At 42.9% G+C, this 22,216-nt stretch overlaps 1 protein-coding gene across 1 annotated transcript in view; it reads right to left on the reverse strand.

Moving 5' to 3' along the window:
- The window catches only part of raver2 (ribonucleoprotein, PTB-binding 2), a 123,267-nt gene extending 107,501 nt beyond the window's left edge, over positions 1 to 15,766 (reverse strand). The window contains exon 1 of the mRNA XM_015970988.3: positions 15,424 to 15,766. Coding sequence (XP_015826474.3) covers positions 15,424 to 15,696 — 273 coding nt within the window. The 5' untranslated portion in view covers positions 15,697 to 15,766. The remainder of the gene's footprint in view (positions 1 to 15,423) is intronic.
- Between the last annotated feature and the right edge of the window lie 6,450 nt (positions 15,767 to 22,216).

Consider the following 22,216-nt stretch of genomic DNA (forward strand, 5'->3'; position numbering starts at 1 on the left):
CTCTGCCAGGCAGGGGGCGTGCTTAGCAACAAAAAAAAAGACGTATTGCTTATATCACAGTGCATGATAAGATAATCACTTTTACAGATTTCTGACAAATCATACATAATTTCTGAAAGAGGAAAACTCCGGAAAGCAGCTTTCAGTCTATGCATAAACCATCTGAATTCTAAAATTCCTCCATGTGCAGTGATGGCAACCTAAAAGGTTTCAGGAGTCTATGGAAAAGAATGGAAAATTATGAGGGCAAATTCAGTTTTTAGACCTTTTTTTATTATTTCTTTTTTCTCTACATCAAGTCCTCCAGGAAATTACCTGTTTCTGCACAGGAAGACTTGTGAGGTCATGTAAAGTGAGACAAACAAGACTAAAGACGAGATAAGAGAAAAGAATGTTTACTGTGACACCTGTTCATTCATTACACAAGCACCCACCCACACATACACACACACACACACACACACCTTTTGTTCTTTTTATAAACGAGATGGCTTAACACCACAAATAGGGCCGCTGGAGAAAAGAAGCAGTGGGCTATCATTTCTGCTCTGTGTATCTGTGTGAGGAGCAGATCTGGGGGATTAGAGGACAAACACATTCTGAATGGCCTCCTTACCATGTAAAACCGCGTCCTTGACCTACTGATGGACTCGTCTACCCCAAAAAAGGAACAAAGGAAGTAGGGGTGAAGTGTGCCAACCAGGGGAGAAATGATCCAGAATTACTGTAACGGATCATAATTTTAATATTTTCATCAGTGACTCATTATTCCCATTAACTGAGCCGTAGCTTTCATGAGCTGTGGAGTTCCTGTAAATTATGAAGAGACTTATTGTTTGTGGTTGGGGGTGTATTCATTTACTGGTCCTAGTTTCCTGCAGGGTATGAATTGTTCTTATGCCTTGACAGTGCAGTAGAGACACATACAATGCTTCACCGTTGCACTTTACAGCCAAGCACCGAACAGTTTGTGAGAAAAATTGCTTGTGAATTACACTCAAGTGTCAGGGAGAGACCCATTTTCATGGTGCAACATTTGTAATGTCTTGGCAAGCTCACGTTGTGCCAGTATTGCACCAAGCTGCCACAAAAACAACTGAGGTGAGAAAAAAATGCAGTTTCAGCTAGAATCTCACAGAAACAGTGGGTATGACTTTAGCAATAGGCTTTTTAATTGACCGTGTCCCATTTGGGCATTTGAAGTAACTACATTGGTTTTTCTTCCATTGTGCTTCACTAGCCACTCTTCAAATAATTTCCCACTGAGTTAGTACCAATCAGCACGAGTTAACCACAAGTCCCACCCAGCAACTTTACTGGGCTATTTATAAGTACATACAGAAACTCTGTTTATCCCTGAAATGGCTCAGAATGTTATTTTGGGCCAGTCCGTTACAACTGGAACACGGACATTCCACACAGATCCGTTAAAATTACCCAGAAGATCTGATTGCAGAAATGGGCCTACTGTCAATGTTTAGAGACATAGTAGCCTCTTTTAGAAAACAATGCTGCCAATTTGCTGCAAGTCTGAGCCAGCATCAGGGAGCCTTAGGCCATTTATAAGTGGTCAGACCGTGGTGGTAATGCGGTGTAAGCATGTTCTTTTTACAAAAGAATACACGAAAGTGGTAAAAAGGGGTGAGCTCAAGCTCTAACAGAGAGAAGCTCCTTGAGCTCTGCATCGCTCCAGTTTACCATCTCAGCTCATTCGGTTTATAAAAGCGAAACTTATGACTGTGTTTACTTTTATTTTCAACATAGCTGCAAGCCAGAGCTCAGCAGTAATTCCACATGTCTGGCATTGCGGCAATATCACTACCAGGCGTGGAGGCGCAAATGCCGCAAAATTCTGGCATCGCCACATCCAGGAGGCATCCTTATCAGGTGCTCAAGCCACCTCAACTGGTTCTTCTCGATGTGGAGGAGCACAGGGTCTACTCCGAGCTTCTCCAGGATGACCGTGCTTTTCATCCTACCTCTAAGAAAGAGCCCAGACACCCTGGGGAGAAAACTAATTTTGGCCACTTGTGTCCACAATTTCATTCTTTCCGTCATTACCCAAAGCTCGTGACCAAGGGTGAGGGTAGGAATGTAGATCTACTGGTAAATGGAGAGCTTTGCCTTCCGGATCAGCTCTTTCTTCAAAAGTCCTGTGTCAGCCAACACATTTCTACAACATCCAGAGCCTTAAGGCACTCTGGGTGACGAGCACAGAAATCCAATACCTTGGAGGAAGGTCCGTCGAAGGTGCGGGGGGTGTTCGCCCAACCAATCTACATGTGTTTTGTGGATTTGGAGAAGGTGCCGGAATGTGTCTCTCGGGGGACCCTGTGGGGGGTATTTTGGGAGTTTGAGGAAACAGCTCCTTGATACGGGTTGTTAGGTCCCTGTATGACCAGTGTCAGAGCTATGTCCGAATTGCCGGCAGTAAGTCAGGCTTATTCCAAGTGAGAGTTGAACTCCACCAAGGCTGCCCTCTGTCACCAATTCTATTCATGTCTTTTATGGACAGGATTTCTAGGCGCAGCCAAGGTGTTGAGGGGATCTCTTTTGGTGGCCTGAGGATCAGGTCTCTGCTTTTTGCAGATGATGTGGTGTCGGCTTCATCAATCTCCGGCTTTCCCTGGAGTGGTTCACAGCAGAGGGTGAAGCAGCTGAGATGAGAATCAGCTTCTCTAAATCCGAGACTAGGGTCTTGAGTTTGAAAAGGGTAGAAGGCCCTTTCCGGGTCAAGGATGAGGTCCTGCCCAAGGAGAGAAAACTGGATCGCGAGACTGATAGGTGGATTGGCACTGCATCTGCAGTGATGTGGGCGTTGTACCGGTCTGTCATGGTGAAGAGAGAGCTGAGCTGGAACACGAAGCTCTCGATTTACCGGTCGACCTACGTTCCTATCCTCACCTATGGTCATGAGCTTTGGTAGTGACCAAAAGAACGAGATTGTGGATACAAGTGGCTGAAATGAGTTTTCTCCACAGGGTGTCTGGGCTCTCTCTTAGGGATAGGGTGAGAAACTTGGTCATCCGGGAGGGGCTCGGAGTAGACCCACTGCTCCTCCACATGGAGAGGTGCCTGTTGAGGTGGCTCGGTTGAGGTTTTCCAGGCGCGTCCAACTGGAGAAGACCTAAAGCAAGGCCCAGGATATGTTGGAGGGACTATTTTTCTCACCTGGCCTTGGGCTTCCCCTGGAAGAGCTGGCCCAAGTGGCTGGGGAGAGGGAATTCTGGGCCTCTCGACTTAGGCTACTGCCCACGTGACCTGACTCCGGAGAGGCAGAAGAGAATGGATAATAATAATGAAAATAGTTTGGATTTATAAAGCACTTTCCATTATTCATGCACTCTCACATTCACACACTGTCAGTGATGGTAAGCTAATATGTAGCCACAGCCGCCCTGGGGCAGTCTGACAGAGGCGAGGCTGCCATTTTGCATCATCCGCCCCTCTGACCACCACCAACACAGGCAAGTTGGGTGAAGTGTCTTGCCCAAGGACACGACAGCAGAATCCCCCTGTCGGGAGCTGGAATCAAACCCAACTCGCTCTACCTCCTGAGCTACTGCTGCCCCTATGGATGGATGCTGCACAACTACACAGCATGGTGGCACAGTGGTTAGCACTGTTGCCTCGCAGCACGAAGGTTGCAGGTTCGAAATTCGGCTGCGGCCTTTCTGTGTGGAGTTGCGTGTTCTCCCCATGCATACGTGGGTTTCCTCCGGGTTCTCCGATTTCCCTCACAGATCCCAACATGCCCTATAGGTTAGAAATTGTAAGTCGCTTTGGATAAAAGCGTCTGCTAAATAAATAAACATAAACATAATTAAGATACTGGCTAAAAAAGAACGGTTTCAAAATCACTGACCCAAATCAATATCAGATCAGAACAGATTGGATCAAATTGCGTTAAACGATTCTAAATGTTGGGATTCAAACTCAAATTTATTCTTGGAATTTGAATCAAAACCTAGCACTATTTGACTGCTGATATTGTCATGGTGAAACTATGAGACATCTAAAGTAGCTGTCCAACAATGTGTAGCACACTAGAAACTATAGCTGCACCATATTTGGTGTGAACCAGGCTCTGTGTGTGTGTGTGTGTGTGTGTGTGTGTGTGCGTGCGTGCGTGCGTGCGTGCGTGCGTGCGTGCGTGCGTGCGTGTGTGTGTGTGTGTGTGTGTGTGTGTGTGTGTGACAGGTGGCTCATACCATACACAGAACGAATCACTGGCCCATCAAATGACTGCCAGGAGAGCTTCGTTGAAAATGTGCACACTCACACATTGCAAGCAGACAAGCATAAAACAAGTGTTCAGACATCCTCTTCCTCTTTGAGCTTCTTTCTAACACGTTTTCTGTGTCTTCGCCCCTTGTACTGTGCAGCACCTTCACTCACCGCACAAACCGCTTGGATTTCTTGGTTTAACAAGTTTGTCTCAGATCCTTTTTTGTCCTCTATGTACAGCTCGGCATTCAGGCTCTTTAGATCTGCCTTAGTTCCTTTTTCTCAACTGAATCAATCAATTTTCTTTCTTTTCTTTTTACTTCTGGACCAAAATACAGCTCTTCCTATAATAAACATTGAAACAACTTGCTGAAAACAAAAACTCCTTACATAACTTTCCTTTTAACTTCATCTAATTATGATATCAAATCGGAGTGTATTAATTTTGTTGATTTCCCATCTCAGGTGTTTGCTCACTTACAGCCGAGTAAACCAATGATGCACTACAGTAGCACTGAAATAGCAGAAGATCAGACGGTGACCCAAAACCCCAGCAACACGATGGTCCAAAAGGTAAAATGGCTCGGGCGGAATGATATTCAAGGAATTCTAGCTTAAAGATATCCAACTGTAGTCAGCCTACGTGATGAGTCTAATTACAGGAGTTACACAGTCTGAAATATGCTTCATTATTAGCTTGTTTACTTTAAAATGGGTAAATGATTTCCAGCTCTGAGGTAAAGCCAGTATCTCACTGCACTGTGACTGTTGGCAATCTACACAGTTAGCATGGTCTCCCCGTGCATGTGTGTTTTCTCCGGGTACTCCAGATTCCTCTCAAAGGCTAAAAACATGCACGGTAGTTTAAAGACTATTTTTTTCAACAAGTCTATCTCTATTGGAAAAAAATCTCTGCTACTCAGTAAATTGATGTAGGCCAAAGTAGGAGTGATATTCAGACATCTCACCGATTGGCTAACAGCAACAGGACAATACCACTGACTCTGTTTGCTTTGAAACACTGATGTTTAATCACCACAAATAACATAAGTCTGAAGGATTAGCAGAGTTGCTAATCCTAACGGTTAGCTTCTACGTACTCTGATCTCTCCTGGACGCTAAATCAACAGCAGCTTTCATCGTCGCAAGCCACAACACATCACATATCTGTCAGGATTTGGTCACTTTCACATCAAAAGTCCAGCGAGACCAAGCACCAGACAGACTGAGCAGAGCCCGATGGAGAGCGATCGCTGCCAAGACTAAGCCTAACCAGACCTAACTCCTCTGCCTTTGTCACCCCAAAACATTAAGAGTGATTCTAAATGTGTGTTTCAGACTATTTCAAGACTCCAACTAGTAGCAAACAGTGCGGCGTCACCAAATGTGTCAGAGTTAGTAGGAAGTAGGGATGTGAATCTGACAACAACTCACAATTCAATTCAAATTTTAAACATTATTAAACATGACAGAAATTACGTTGTGACTCATAAAACACATACTGAATAATAGGAAAGGTTAAACTCGTCCTTCAACAGACTGCAGCATAGGAGCACACAGACAGAGCAAGCACAAAGCGAGCAGCTAATGCTAGCACTGGCTGCAGAAAAGATACGTTCAGGGATGCTCGGAAATGTGGTAGCTGGCATAAAGGCTTTCCGACAGGATGGATTGTTGAGATTTATGAATCGATTCTGAATCTTTATATGTAGGAATCGCGATTCTGACGTGAATCAATATTTTTCAGGCACCTCTAGTAGGCAGTTATAAAAAAGAAAAGCAATACTGCAAACATCAGATTTACATAAAAAAAAGTTCCTTAGCTTATTACAAGAAATGCACCTTTAAAGTCACAGTGTGTATTTTTGCTGGCAGTAGACACCTAAATCGGTGCAAGCGAGCAGTATTTTTGTGTTGGAGTAAGGCCTTACTAACGGACGCCCATTAGGGTCAAAAAGCCCTGGGGAGTGAAAACTTTAGCAAAATAAAAATCACACCACATTCCCTTTCATCACCGGCAACAAGTGAAGAGGTAAATGTGTAAAACAACAACATTTAACCCCGGCTTTCCACCGGAGCCGTCAGCAGCACGTTACTGCAGCAGCACGTCTTGCTCGCGTAAACTGCTGCTTGGCCCTTCCCACGAGACGCGAAGCAGCAGGGGAGCAGCTGTCACCGACCGAGCACGAAGTCACACGAGTGACTTCGTCGGTAAACACAACAACAAGCAGGAGAAAATTACAACATGGTTTGTGTTTTATGTTCTGTCCGTTTTATAATCGCCAATACGGACCTGAAAAACAAAGGAGACCGCTAGCTATGTGATAACTTCTCACGGGGCCGCACAATTAGTAACCTTTTTTAAAGTAAAGCAACCGGTTCTTTATTCTGAAAATCTCGGGAGCTCCTCTCCATTTCTGCGTCCGATTTCCTGTCTTTCCTTCCCCAAAAATGTCGAACTTGACCCGTTTCAGAGGCGTCGCGCGTAGAATATTGAACCGGTGCGTAAAGGCCGCGACATGCTGCTCCTGAGACGCGGCCGACTCGCGCTGCTGACGGCTCTGGTGGAAAAGGTTCTGTTGACCACAGCGGTTCCTGTCAGCAGCTATGACGTGCTGCTGCAATAACGTGCTGCTGACGGCTCCTGTGGAAAGCCGGGGTAAGAATGATGAGAGTTTGGTAATCGTTTGTGACAAATCAGTAAATGGATTTTGTCCTCGCCCTGCGATGGACTGGCTCTCTGTCCAAGGTGTACCCCGCCTGATTCCCCCCACCCCCCTGCGAGGACAAAGCAGGCTCAGAAAATGGGTGGATTTTGTCCTCATGGGCTCCCGTAGAAGGAAACACAGCATCTAATATGGCGTTGCCCAGAGATTAAGACCCTCTTCTATGTATTTTAGACCTGATTATTATGATTAGGTTATGAAGCCGCCAATATTTTTCAACAACTGGGCGTCATTTAATTAATTGTCAACAGCATTTTTTGGATATTTCCAGAAATTAATAGTGAAAATTACACATTGTTTCATCAAACTCATTCTGCTTATTTTCACATTTTATTTCCTCTTTTTCTAAGGAAAACTGCTTGACTTGCTCTCAGCTAGAGCAGAAACAGCAGGCTGAGGGTGGCAGGTGGTTTTTCCTGAGATGTCTGAATTCTGCCTTCAGCCAGTGTGACCCCACTCCCCCCGTCTGTCCACGCCCACCCGTCTCTGCTTGGCTTTGGCCCTGAAGCAACAGGGCTGAGATTGAAGGTTATTTTCCTCCACTGAGCCAAAAGTCACTCCCCCACAACATATCAAAGTCCTGCAGTCATTGGATGGAAATAATTTACAGTTATCCAATATTTCTGTTTCAGCTGGTTTGCAGCTTCTGATTTGTGGGAGTTTCTACTTTACAACATGTTGATGTGTTTATAGAATGCATTTTAATTATAGCCTTCAGATAATCCTAAAAACAGACAATTCAACATGTTGGCTTTTTTTATTTTTACATTATTTAATATTATTTTTTATTTTATCAGCAGGCTTTAAATTAATGTGAGTAAACAGCACTAAAGACAAGTGTAGCAGAGGGTTACAGTATTAAAAAAACACCAAGACATTCAAAAGAGACATAATTCACAACTTGTCAACACAAAAGCTTAATGATCTTTAGATTTACACACCATCATCCACAAAGAAAATCACCAGCCTAATGGTGAAATATAAAACTCTTGATTGTACTCATATTAATACAGAATTCTGATTTTTATATTCTTAACAACTCTAAACACGTTTTTTAAATCACCCAACAGGAGCATTTGATAAAAGGTTGATGCTTGAATCATGTGCCCTCAAAAGTTAACCACTTAGAAGTAACGTTGCTCTTGAGCCCTGGGCCTTTTTTAGAAATCTGGTTGAAAATAACATGCTCACACTTTAATGAGCATATTTCTGTAACCACAAAGTCTATTTGATTGCTTTTGGTCAAGTAAAATCTTGTGGGATTTGTTGAGATGTGTAATTATTAGTATGTGTCACTGATTAAGTGTATATGGACATGGAACGTTGTAAAAAAAGTTCATCTTTTTTCTCTGCTGCCTGAAAAAGATTTAATTTCAGGTTGACTACCTCTTTGGAAACACGCAGCAGTAGCTTCAAACTTCAATGAATTCATGGCCCTACTTCTTAGAGGTGTGGACTCGAGTCACATGTGTGGACTCGAGTCACATGACTTGGACTCGAGTCAGACTTGAGTCATTTTTTTAATGACTTCTGACTTGACTTGATAAAATCTATAAAGACTTACGACTTGACTCGGACTTGAACGCCAGTGACTTGTGACTTGAATCGACTTGCATCTATTAAATGATGATGACGTGAGCATATTTGATATTTAAGCACAAGCTATCCAAAAATGCTTAGATAAGTGGAAGATGGCCTTTAAGAAGCTTTATTTCTGGAATTTATTCATTATCATTGTCATTAAATTGAAGATGGACAGATGACTTGAATATGACTTGAAAATTCAAAGTTAAGGACTTGGTTGTCTTTGACTTGGACTTGACTTGAGGGTTGACTGGAAAGAATTGCAACTTGCAAAGCAGTGACTTGGTCACACCTCTGCTACTTCTTGACAAAAGCTGTAAAAAGTTTGACTTTGATGAAGTGAAGAACAAATTTACACGGGTTTATATACGACACTTGTGCCAAGTGTATTGCATTACCGTTTCTTCCCCTGACTAGTTTAGGTAATTTAACCTTCTAGCCATCTTTGTAAACATTGTTTAGAACGTTCTTGAATCGCTGCGTAACAGCCATTGGCTGAAGCTCTTTGACGCACGAGATTTCCTCAGGTTCCCATTGCACTGTTTTGGTAGTTCCACCCCCAGATAGAACCTCTGAACCAATAGGGAGTCTAAGTCACGACCATCTATTTCCGGATCAAGGGTCTTCGTAAAACAAAAAAATGAATGCAAGTCAATAAGGCTCAAAATGCTGTTTTCTAATTCTGCTTGTTTTGTGCCATGGATTTCACATATGATGTCCCAGAATTTTAAAGACACATTTTGATACCAAGAAAGCGCTGATTTTTGAACAGGGGGAAACATTACTTTAGGTTTTGTGTGAAAATAAGTCCAGGACTACAAATGCGCTCCACGTAAGTGATGTCAACTAACCAGACACAGAGAAAAACAGAGGGAAATCGCTGTGAGCTCAACGAACTTGAAATCCTTTCTTAGGAGGGAAAGAAGCACCATAAATCTGGCTATTTGGTAAGTAGCAGCTACGCTAGGGGAGGAGATTCTGTGGTGATGTCTGGTTTGTAGTCATGCTAATTACAAATTTTAACAATCTGATAAATCTCAAAGTACATGACTGGCATGGTTGAAACACCCATCATTAGTTTTAATTTAAATTAAAGTACAGCATATCTGCGACCCAGGGCCTAAGACTAAGCGGATTAGAAAATAGCTCTTTTAGCCATTGACTTGCATTCATTTTTTCATTCTTCTGGGGACCCATGAGCCGACCAGAAGGGGAGGAGACTTAGGCTCCCTATAGAATCACTTGCTGTTGAGTTTTTTCATTTGGCTTTCGTAAACCAATCACAGGAGTAGATTTACCGTAAACCAGGAAATGACAGAAATTTGTAAACGGTTGGTTAGGGGCTGGGCAATATGGCCTGAAATCAACATCACAATATATTGAGGATTTCGCCTCGATAACGATAAAAGGACAATAACTACAGGTATGTGCAGAAACAAAAGTTGTCCACTAGATGGGGCTGTCACGGGTATTACATTGAGTCACATTTTTACGTGACCCAAGGTGGTACAGCTTTTTAACGGGACATGAACGTTGCCAACCTACACACACCTTTTCCCTTTTTTATTATCAAATTTACTGACATGGGGAAAATTATCTCGATAAGAGTCAGAAATTTCGATAATGATTTTCAATTTATTGTCCAGCCCTACGGTCAGTGTAGATAGCCTGTTTTTACAGCTGTTTCACTTAGCAGCTAATTGCTGCTTTGTCGTTGAGGGACAAAAAGTGGATTCTATCATTTAGATGAGTCACGTATGTAGTAGGTAGTTTGCATATAGAGTATTGGTGAATATTAAGCATGTTTTTGGTTCGATTTTGCCACAGGAAGTGCGCTCGGACCCCGTACTCGGTCTGTCGGGTTCAAGATGGGTCATCATTGAGGCGCCATATAGGTTCTACTTTGTTAAAGTAAAAACATAACCACTCTGTGGTTAAAATTGACTCATTTTGTCGCATGAACTAGAAAATTCAAGGTGTTTTCTGAATTTTTTTTCAACAAAAACAGGTTTTCGTGTGTTATCAAAGGCATACACGGGTGACATTTCTGTCCCTTCGATTTGACAGAACGACAGATCCCATTGTTAACAGTTAGAAATGTCGAAAAGCTCAAAGCAAATTATAAAACTAAACAAATTTAAAAGAAAAAACAATAGATGCCTTCAAGCTGTAAAATTCTGACTGACAGCAACAAGGTAAATCAATCAGCGTACATAACTTGCACGATGTCATCACGTTGTGGTCTGACGGGGGTTTCTGTTACAGGAGTGAAGCCCTGCACGGTTCACGCTTGCCATTCTGATCTGAACACTACAAACACGAACAGGTCTGCGCCCACAGAGCTGCTGCTGGCCTGACTGTAAGTTGTTGACTCGAATGGATAAATGCTTGACACAACCTGCACATCTGACATTTATGTACAGTGTCAATTACACTGTGTGTTCTGTAATGACCGGGTCCAGATCAGTCTGGACCTCCACGGGAAGGTCAAACACACAACTCAGTTCCCTGCAGCACCATTTTCTTTAGCAGTAGAAGAACATCAGTGCTTGATGTGGTTCTTAATTTGCGCATCCTGACATTGTGGTGCCAGTTATTGCTGCAAATACGTAAAGGTCAAAAGTTCAAGACATTTGGTAAACAACAACCAGCAGGATTCAGAGCAAGGTCAAAACGTGTTTGCCTTTTTCACGACAAGCACATTAATGCACAATGCTGCCAGCAGCTGTAAAACAGTAGGACGCAAAGCAGTGCAGAAACAACACACACCTACACACACACACACACACACCTTCACAATCATTTTTAGCCTTTTATCCAATTAGCCTTCTCTCCATTCCTCCTGCACTCATCTAGTCGATAGCTTCCCATCGAGGTTACTTCAAAAACCTTTTATCCCGTCAGCACAACTCCCACTTCCACCATTTAGCCTCAAAGATTTAAATCTTAGATGAATCAAAAGATGATCAGCTGTTGATGCTGAACTTGACACACACACACCTCAGCATGTAAAGTGAGAGGAAGAGGAAGTTTCATAGAGAACAGCACTGGTGATATCCTGAATGTCATATTTACATGTATTTGTATTTACCTGCATTCATATGCAAACAACAAACCACTTTTTACTGGAAGAATGTCAGTGGTGCGCACTATTTTTTTAGATTTCGAATGCTTCTTTTTACAACCATTTTCAGTGTAAGACCTGCTGTGTCATTCTGTGTTTACAATCAGATTTTTGTAATGGTACAGTCTTTTTCAATTTATCATCATGACATCAGTAGAGATTATGAATTTAATGCTCTCTGAAAACAAGATTTTAACGCAGGTAAATACAGATATCTAGCTGTGCACTCCAATAAACCTGTTATAAACATCTGAGGGGTAAAAGGAAGGCTGGCTGCTCTCTGCTTCATGTCAACACTTCAGGCTGGCGTCTTTTTCCAGCAAAGATCACGAGGGAAAAGAACGATCACTCCATAACCCCACTGTGCACGCCTGAGTGAACTGTGCGTATGACGTTAATAATTTAAGCTTTAATATTCAAACCAGGAAAGCTTTGCTTCCAGTGTTAAATTAAGGCTAGTGAAATAAATAAATAAATGACTGATTCAGAGAGAATCTTTAGAGATTGTCCTTTTTTATTTATTTATTTATTTTTTTTGTGCCTATAAACACTTACCCCCAGCGTCTGATGTCTTAAAGGTGGAATATGGAACACAAACTCCAAAGCGACATCTAGTGTGTGGAGGTTGTAGTTGCAACAACAGAACAAGGTTTCCAGCCGTCAGCATACTGCACCTTCCTTCTGCACTCCTCTAAACGTCCCGCCGAAGTATTATTTCTTTTTAAATATAGTGTTTGATTTAGTGATGCATCAATATGAAACTTTTGGGCTGATACCAATATCTGATATCAATATCACTGTTATTCAGTTCAATTCAAGTTTATTTATATAGTGCCAAATCACGACAAGAGTCGTCTCAAAGCACTTCGCATAATAAACATTCCAATTCACAGTTCATTAAGCCAATCAGAAATAATGTTTCCTACATAAGGAACCCAGCAAATTGCATCAAGTCACTGACGAGTATCAGTGACTATACAGCAATCCTCATACTAAACAAGCATGCAGCGACAGTGGAGAGGAAAACTCCCTTTTAACAGGAAGAAACCTCCAGAGAATCCTGGCTCAGTATAAGCAGCCATCCTCCACGAATCACACACACACACATGCACACACACACACACACACACACACACACCTAAGGACAATTTGGACAGACCAATCAACCTAACAGTCATGTTTTTGGACTGTGGGAGGAAGCCGGAGTACCCGGAGAGAACCCACGCATGCACAGGGAGAACATGCAAACTCCATTCAGAAAGACCCCAGGCCGGGAATCGAACCCAGGGCCTTCTTGCTGCAAGGCAACAGCTCTAACCACTGCGCCACTGCGCAGCCTAGAATATATCAATACGAGTAACCTAACGGCTTTAATCTTGGCAGTGGAGAGGAACAGCATGATATACAACATCAAACAGCGACATCAAACGGGATTTCCTTCTTTTTGGTTTAATGGCACACGGCATAAACAACCTGTGACCTTTGAAGTCTCAAGGGATTTTGTGACCTCGCGAGTTAAGCAAGGAGTACGGAAGAGGAGTCGCTCTGCAGCTGAGTTTCTCCTGATGTGTACTGGCATGCAGCAAAAGTCACGAGTATACCGTTCCGCTCAGCTAAAAGCTCGATGATTGTGTTGTACAGTCAGTTTTTCATTCAGTGCAGAAATTGCTGAAAGTGAAACAAAATTATAGAGAATTGAGCTGAACTGAGAACTAATAAACCCCCAAAGACTGTGTGGCTGCATGGTGATGCAGTTGGAGGTACTGGTGCCTGTCAGCAAGAAAGTTGCAGGTTTAAAACCCAGCTGCAGCCATTCTAGGTGGAGTTAGGATGTTCTCCCAGTGCATGCGTGGGTTTTCTCTAGGTACTCTGGACTCCTCCCACGTACATGCATGCATGTTTAGGTTAATTAAATGCATTTCTTTATCCACAAATTGTACGTCGCTTTGTATGAAAGCATCTGCTGAATTAATAAACATAAACATGATAATTCACTTTAAACTCACTGCAACAAGCGACTCCCTTTCCACTGTTCAGACGTTTGATAAGTGATTATGAAAACAATCTCACATCTGCGTCACTCAGCAGATTCCCTCGTCCTGCTCTCCTTCAACGTTCTTTCCTTTTCTACTTCTCACCCAACCAACACTTTCATCCTTCCTGCACTTTCCCATCCCCCCACCAATCCCTGAGATGAGGACTGTCAACAGGCCATATATCTGACACAGTGCACCGTGCACTCTGGTCCAGACTGCTCCAGAGAGTTCACTAATGGGGCAGTCGGTATCGGAAGAATGAAGGAAGGGGTCGGCTGGGTGCTCAAGAGTCCATCAGACAGCTTTTAGAAGATGGAGACATAATCTTATGGAAGACAATGTAATGTGAACATCAATTGAGAATAGCAGAATGCTTTTATGCAGCAAGCTTGATATTTGAGTATGATAAATGGTTTTCTTTAGATCATGTCTACGTCAGCTTAGCAGCTTCCAGTCAAAACTCATGCACAGATGCCTCAAAGAGTCACAACACGTTTAAACTGCAGCTCGTGCTGCACTTTCAGCTGTACAGCTGCTCTGCCTCACTGAAGCTCAGCCTGACACGTGAACCATGTGGAAAATACAGAGAAATTCCTCTTCTCTTGCTCCACCTGGTCCAAGTGGCCTCTCCTCTTCCCACTACTTGTCATGTCTCACGCACAGCATGCAGTCACGCTCTTTAAAACAGGCTCACTGCCTCGCTTTCCTCACGCGCTCGCAAAATATGACAGCGCGCTGGCTCCCCTTGGCTGCGAACCTCTTTAGGAATGTTTGGTGCTGCAAGCCTGAAGGAACACACCATCAGCGCAGGCTCCGCACGCTGCCTCCTAAAGGCTTTGCAAGCTGACACAAGTGATGAACAGAGAAATCAAAACGCTCATGAAATAATAAATAGCATAGTGATCTCCAAGAAGATGCATGCCAACATTTAAGTTTGCATGAAGAAAATACGTTTTTCTTTCTAAACCTCCATAAAAGGAAACGCACTGGTTCAGACTGCATGTGCTTTCTCATTTTATAGTTACAGTTGGGAGCAGAGTAATGAAATGAGCTGATTACACCACTGGTTGCATTTGTACAGGAATATAGGCAATGAGAACTAAAAATGGTGTGAATGAGTGTTTGAAGAGTTTGTAAAAAGTCATCTTTGATCCAAGTCACCAAAACTTTATTGAGGCTGATGTCACTGGAAGTACATAATATAAAATATGCACTTTTATTTATATGTGACTGAAACAAGGAGGTAGATAGATAGATATGGCTGACAGATGGCAACTGTAAAATATTCTAAAATGTAACTGAAACTGTAAATAATAGTTTGTGATTTTAGTGGAATAAAGCAGCAAAGGGCAAAGTAAAACATGAGAAGTAAATTATATTTTTTCAAAGTGTGCATGTAGAGAGGATGAAGAAGTTTTTGTTGATAGTTCATGCTCATTTTCATTCTGTTTGAGCCTGTTTTACATTTTTGTGCTGCTACCCTGTATATTTAATGTTTTACGTCACATTCTTACTTTATTTTATTTGACAAAAATCATTCTCTATGCAAATAAAAATCAATCAAATCAACAGAGGCGGAGAACAAAAGCAGACTTTTGTTTTAGTTACTTTGTTTTTCGTTTAATGAAAATCTAAGTGCGACACTTGGCACAAACTACGGCGGAGTTCAGGCTCGCGCTGACATAACTACGCTCGCTGCGCGCGCTACTTTCTCTCCCGCTTTTACCTGGTTGGTGGTGTCGGGCGGCAGGTTCTTGATGAGGATTTTCCTCCTGTTGCTCAGTTCCCGGCGAGTTTTGGCCAGCCGCGTCTCCACCTCCTCCGGCTCCAGGTCCGGCAGGTCTCGGACACTAACCCCAGACTCGGGGGGCTGCGCCGCCGTCGCCTCCTCATCCTCCGGCTGCCGGCTCTCGGGGCTGTCCATCTCCGGGGAAAGTGCGCTGTCCCGGGTGAGGGAAGAGTGAACGATCGGCGGCTGGATGGACGACGCTGCCGCCATCTTGGATAGCTGAGAGAAAAGTGTTGAGAGAGCGAAAGAGAGACAGAGATACAGAAAGAGCCTCGCAGGTGGGAGGCGTGTGTGTGTGTGTGTGTGTGTGCGTGCGCGCGCGCGCGCGCAAGGAACACCCAGACAACCCTGAATTAAGGCAATTAAGTACACCAAAACGCATTAATGTGTCAAGTTAACTCCTCATAGGCTTTTAATGAGATTTAACAATCACCCTTAGAATAAAAACAACTTCATGTCATTTTCTAAATAAAGGCATTTATTTCATTTGTTGTAGCAGGATCATTTTTAAAGGGATCACACTGAATCATCATATTCCCTTTACCAGGTGGGTTTCAGATAAAGGATCCGTTCAACTTTACTGATCTTTCTGGACTCCTGGCGACCCCAGCTGTCTGCTCAATGTATAGAAGCCAATTAACATTGGTCATAGCAACTGCATTTTCAGTTGAAACCACATGAGCTAAAGAAAATCACCTTTGAACTGGTTTAATAAGCATCAGAGGACTTCTGTACTTTGGTCTAATGGTAAATAAACAGGTGTCCTAGTTTTTAGGCTCGGATGAAAAGATTTTAACCAACCACATGTTGAATATCCCCAAAAAGTTGTGTTCTTCAACACCAATTAACTTGTAAAAATAGCGTGTATCTAGCTGTCTACACCAAAAGAAGATTGTCTTATTTTTGCTTTTTTGGCCAAAGAGGAAAAGAAAAGAAATCATCTACTGCTGAATATTTCTCAACCAGCTTTCCTGTTCTGTGTGGCTATGAATGGCTGCTTGCCTTCCCCGCTGTCTACCCAAGTCATCCAGTGAATGCCAACCCAGCCGCCAACTGAGCCAGCCTGCCTGCCCACCGTGGGTGGAAATCTGCTCCTGGCAAACACAAGAGAAGCAGAGCTCCCTGTCGAGTCTTCACATTGCCTATGTAGCTTCTGCAGGCAGCGTGAGTCGCTGACAGATACACACGCCGCATACTCACACTCACAGGCTGCATTCACCCATCTGCATGCACAAACATGTCAACAAGCACACATCAACCCACTTAAGGAAATAGTTAGACCTCTATTGTGCCGTAGCCTATAAGAGATGATGAAATCTGGCTCAGTTTTCCCTCTCTTGCCATCTGTGTGGAGTGTTTTTTGGCAGATCGTAATCCAGACAATCAGTTGTCAGTGGGTGAAAATGATCTCACATTGCCAAGTGGCTGAACCGGTGTAAATGAAACTCAATCACTGTATGTGGACTGTTTGAATGCCTCAGTTGGGTCTATACTCAGCCCACTTCAGAATGGAAAGGCTAAAGAAGGGTGATATGGGCAACCTTCTTTCAAGAGCTGTTTTCATAAGACACACCATGCCGACAAATCAGCATAATACCACCACCATGTTGTGTCTTATGAATGCACCGTGGTGGCTTGGTAGTAATATTACCCCAACGCTGGATTTGTGAATGAAGCTTACGTCTTGGTGCAACAGAGGGAGGTGTTGAGATCACATGTGGAATTACCACAGAGCTCCAGCCAGTAACTATTAAAAATGAGCGTAAACGTGTGCATAAGTTTTGCTTTTGTAAGCAGAATCAGCTGAGATGGAAAACTAGAGTAATGAAGAGCTCCGGGATCTTCTCCGTTAGAGCTGGAGCTCAGTCACGGACAGATCTTGGGGACTGTGGAGAACAGACACCTTTAGGAGCGGCTTGTGAAAAAACTTAACTCATTCACTGCCATTGACGACTGAAGTCGTCATTTGCATTTTTTTACTGTTTGAGCATCAGAACAAGCCCCCGCGCTGAGAGAACAAACATCTCAGCCCTGAAGCCGATCTTCATCTGCATACGTCACAGATCACATGATCAGGAAGCAACACATCCATGTGTTAGGAGATCCTTTTGGGCCGTTCCTGTAAAAAAAGTGAGGCGCAAACCGGAAAAGCGTCTGCCGATCACAATTCGACAACGGATTATGAAAGAACGGAAAACGCTCGAAACACGCGGACTCTTCCTGATGTAAGAGGTGAGTCTCCTCTTTGTTTTGGTTGTTTTGGCATAGACATCATGCTAGTGCGCAACGTTCTGTGACTCTTAAAAAAACAGTAAAAACGGTGAGAAACGCTGGCAGCGAAGGCCGTTAGCGATCAGGAAACGGCTGGCAGTGAATGAGTTAAGGAGCACCGCTTCAATCGCAATAAAAGCATCTCCAACCATATCTCCAAGCTGAAAGAAAGTCCATGACAGCGCAGAGACTGCCTCCAAACCCCCTTTATACCACCATGGCCACCCCTTGAAAATTGCTGCCCCACCCCCACCCCAAGAAAAGCAGTGTAAACAAATCATATTAATGTTCAGTCAAATCATATATTGATCTTGTTTATTCAAGACATAATTGTAAAACAAAGTAAAAATATTACAATGAATGAGTAAAGAAATAGTCAGAATACAAAAAATATGTATGTTTCTGCTGCTCACCATTTAAAACTGTTTTATCTCCATTTTTTTAACACAGCAACAGGTGACTTAACCTAAAAATACATTTTTTAAATTAAATTAGGGTTAACATTTTAAATAACTGAAATGTCTTTTTCTGAAATGTTTGTGTTTGTAAAGTTTAAGTTAAATGTTTTGGATACGTACAGTTGTTTTAATATAAACGAATAAAGGCACAATGCAGTACATCCCCACAGGCTAAATTCTCCCAGAGTTACCACAAGGACCAATTTGGTGTGGCACCCCAAAAATTTGTTTGGCTCCATCTGGCCACCCCATCAAGATTTTCTGGAGGCACCCCTGTATACTGCTATCGCTTAATCTTTTGTGAAAAATATGTAATCGTACCACATTACTGCCACAGTAACTGCTGTGAGTAAATAAGCCGTTGGGTCGCATGTTAGCTTCATATATGAAATAGCATTGCTGCAGTACTTTTATTTTGAAATTTACCAGTGATTTTACACTGAAACCATGTGTGATTTCCTGTCTACCCCAATGTTAACTGCGGAAATTGAGGCATCCCAGAAGCGGCTCGTTACAAAAATAGAACCTGATCCTATATTTAGCGGTGTGGCCTGCCGCTTCTGGGACACACCTGGAAATTGCTTCTGGTTTGAAACACTCCATTGATTATAATGGATTCTATTGGAAGCAGTGACGTTCCACTGATGCTTTCAGTGTGAAACCAGGGAAACAATACCAAATCTGCATTTGTCTTTTATTTTGAAATTTACTGGATGTGTTACACTGATGCACTGTGTGATTTCCTGTTTAGCTCTAATTTAGTTGCAGAGCTTGACCCATTCTGGAAGCTTGGATCAAAGGTATGCAGTGATGCATCTGGCACAGGCAACAGCACGTTCAGTGAAAGCCAAACTAAAGACCATAACAGCTTCGATTGGCCACGGAGACTGCAACGCTGCCATAATGTGACACTCTTGCTCCAGGTGTTCAGGGTTCAGTGTGTTTTGCCCTTCTTCTGCCATTAGTATTTGCAATTTACCTCCACAAACACACGAGACTAACCTTTGATGAAAATATGCTTAACTGAGGAAAATGCCAGCATGCAAAGATAATTGTGAAAAAATATATATATTTTGTTTACATACTTTTTGTAATTGGGCATGAAATAAAAATTGGATTAATTGCATCACTTCAAAACATTGCTGATAGTCATTCAATCAAAAATTAAACATGGCCAACCAAAGTGGGAACCTCCCACATTGGTTGGCCAAAATGACCCCCTCCCCCCCAAAAGGAAAAAGTCCCCAACTGCCCACTTCATTTAAAACATAAATTCAGTCAAACATCAAATCAGCTGAAACAAACATAAATTGTTTTTAAGGTTTAGAGACAGATGATAAGTCATTCTTTAGGCTGACTGCTCCTCATACAAAAGCTCGTGACTGCAGACAGATTGGGGGGACATGAATCATTAAGCAGAGCTTCTCAGAAAACAGAGCAAGGACTCGCCTGTCAGTCCCAAAGACTGATTTTGGAAACACTTGAATCACTCCACTAAGTGCTAAACAACATTTTCATGAGAGAACAATTAATTTGTTCTCCGGGTCCCTTGGCACGTGCATGCCAGTGCAGTATTTAGATGCACAAATACACACACACACACACACACACACACGTAAGCCTGCAACCACTCTGCATGGTTATGCAAACTGTATTCAAAGCCTTTTTTTTCTTTACCTATGTCCAAGTCAGCCATTGCAATAATGGGCCATGCTTCACAAACCAAGAGGAAAAAAAGAGATGTTGGTTGTTCCCTGTCTAAAACACAAGAGCCCTGTTGGAGCAGCGTGTCAGGCGGTGATTCACAGCCTTTTGGAGTGGGTGGCAGCAGAGAGGAGAAGAAGAAAGCAGGAAAATGTTTGCCGCTGCTCGGTGGGACTGAGTGTGAGGGCGTGGGTGGGCTGAGTGGCTGAACAGGCAAAGCAGGCACCCGGGATGAGCTCAGTAGGCGTGAGGGGAGCAGGGGAGAGGGAGCAAGAGGCCTCAGGAGGGAAGGTTATCCATAAACGGTAAAGAGGGGTTCTGTGTGTGTGTGTGTGTGGTGTGTGTGTGTGTAGAATGTGCTCTGTGATTATGAATTTACCTTGAAACCGATGAGCTTGAGGAGAAAAACTTCACACTTACTATATCAGGTGGAGTGGCAGCCAGGTTCATTTCTTGTATGGCAACAGGGAGATCAACGTTAATGTGACCCACTAAAAACAGCTGACCTGAACACACAAGGGCTCCCTGAGCAGTTCATGTCTTAATTACAGGTCATAAACATCATGTGTATCAAAGAAGCATCGTCTGTCCCCGTGTCCCAAAAGACCAAATATCATTAAATAGCATCACAAAGCTCAACTTCAAGGTTTTCGTTGCATCGTTGGGTACCAAATTCCTCACATTTGCAGCAAAATCTACACGACAGAACAGAAAGCGTCTCCCGTCAAAGCCGTTTCAAAATGTCAGGTTTTCCTTGCTTGGATGCAGCCAAGAAGCATTTGGGAAACTGGGACTCTGGACTGCACAGAAATGTGCTGCTAGTGCATGTCTGCTGTACTAGTTGGCAGAGCGAAGACTGAAATGACCCGAGGGTGCTTGGACACCGAGCTCAGTGCTCTAATTCAGTGTTTCCCTGACAGGGAGCAGCAGACAGCTCCGGAGGAAATAACGGAGAGGGGAGGAAGCTGACAGTGAAAAGGAGGCAAAGACGTGGCTTTGTAGAGGAGATGGATTCAGACAAACCGGGAAGATATTTGGGACATGGGGAGAACGCTGCTCACCGTCAGCTCTCAGCAGGGTTGAACTACTTCTACTGAGATGACCCTCACTCCATTTTCATCTCAAGGTGAAACGGTCTACCTTGCAGCGTGGCCTTCGTTAGAAATAGTCAGTGATTGTGTTCCAAATGGGAAACCACGTATATAATGTCTTTTAAAGCAAAACGTGAGGTTTTGAAGGGCTTAACGAAAATCATTAAAAAATAACTTTATAGCATTGGTTCTTTTTTCTGTAGATAATCAACACTCGCCTAAAGACAAGAGGAGATGGGGCTTTTTCTGTGGCCGGTCCTACACTCGAACAGTCTTCCTCTGCAGATCCGGACCTCACAAAATCTGGATGTCTTTAACCTGGTTTTTATGTAGGATGATTTTATTTAGTTATTGTCATTCTCTTTTTTTTATTGATTTTATAATTGTGTGATGGAATGCTGTTTTTATCCTAACTTGCTAATTTTTATGGTTTTATGGTTTTTAGTTATACTTTCTTGCGATTTTATGTTCTGTGTTGTACAGCACGTTGGGTTGCGGAAGCAATAATAAGTGTGCTTTAGAAATAAATGTGACCTTGACCTCACAGAACTAAAGCAAGCAGTTCAGTTTCAGTCATTTTAAATGACGTACTTTGGGTTAATAGGAAAAAAGTAATCTTGTCGATAATGCTTCCTCATTTAGTGCACATACTCTTTCGACTTAAAATAGAATCTTAATTAGTTATCAAATAACTAATAACCAGTTATATGAAAACACTGTTAGAGCTTTTGGTTTATATGGCTGTTGGCCTGCGATGGACTGGCACTCTGTCCAGGGTGTACCCCGCCTGATTGCCAGTTGACCGCTGGAGATGGGCACCATTCTGGGATTCTGGGTGAGAACACGGTTTTTTTTGAGTTTCATTTTTTACATTAATGGTATATTTTTTACAGTAAGATGCCCAGATTTTTATTTGAGACTCGCCAAACGGCATTGAATTCACAGATAAAGATGTGGGTTCAACTTTCATTTTGGAACAATTTTTCAAGCAAGGGAAGGGAATGATCTGAGCATGCAGGAGGACTGAAGATAAAAGGTACAGAAACAAATTATTTAATTAATTAGCTGGGCATTCTGCTGCCCTCTGTCCTCCGGGACACACACACACACACACACACACACACACGCTGACCCCCGTCGAAGCTGCCATTATGCTTTTGGCCAGAGGGGGCAATCGCGAGCATAAAAATTCAAAACTCCGTAAAG

The sequence above is a fragment of the Nothobranchius furzeri genome, chromosome 8 (assembly GCF_043380555.1).
Source record: "Nothobranchius furzeri strain GRZ-AD chromosome 8, NfurGRZ-RIMD1, whole genome shotgun sequence".
NCBI classification, from domain to species: Eukaryota; Metazoa; Chordata; class Actinopteri; order Cyprinodontiformes; family Nothobranchiidae; genus Nothobranchius; species Nothobranchius furzeri.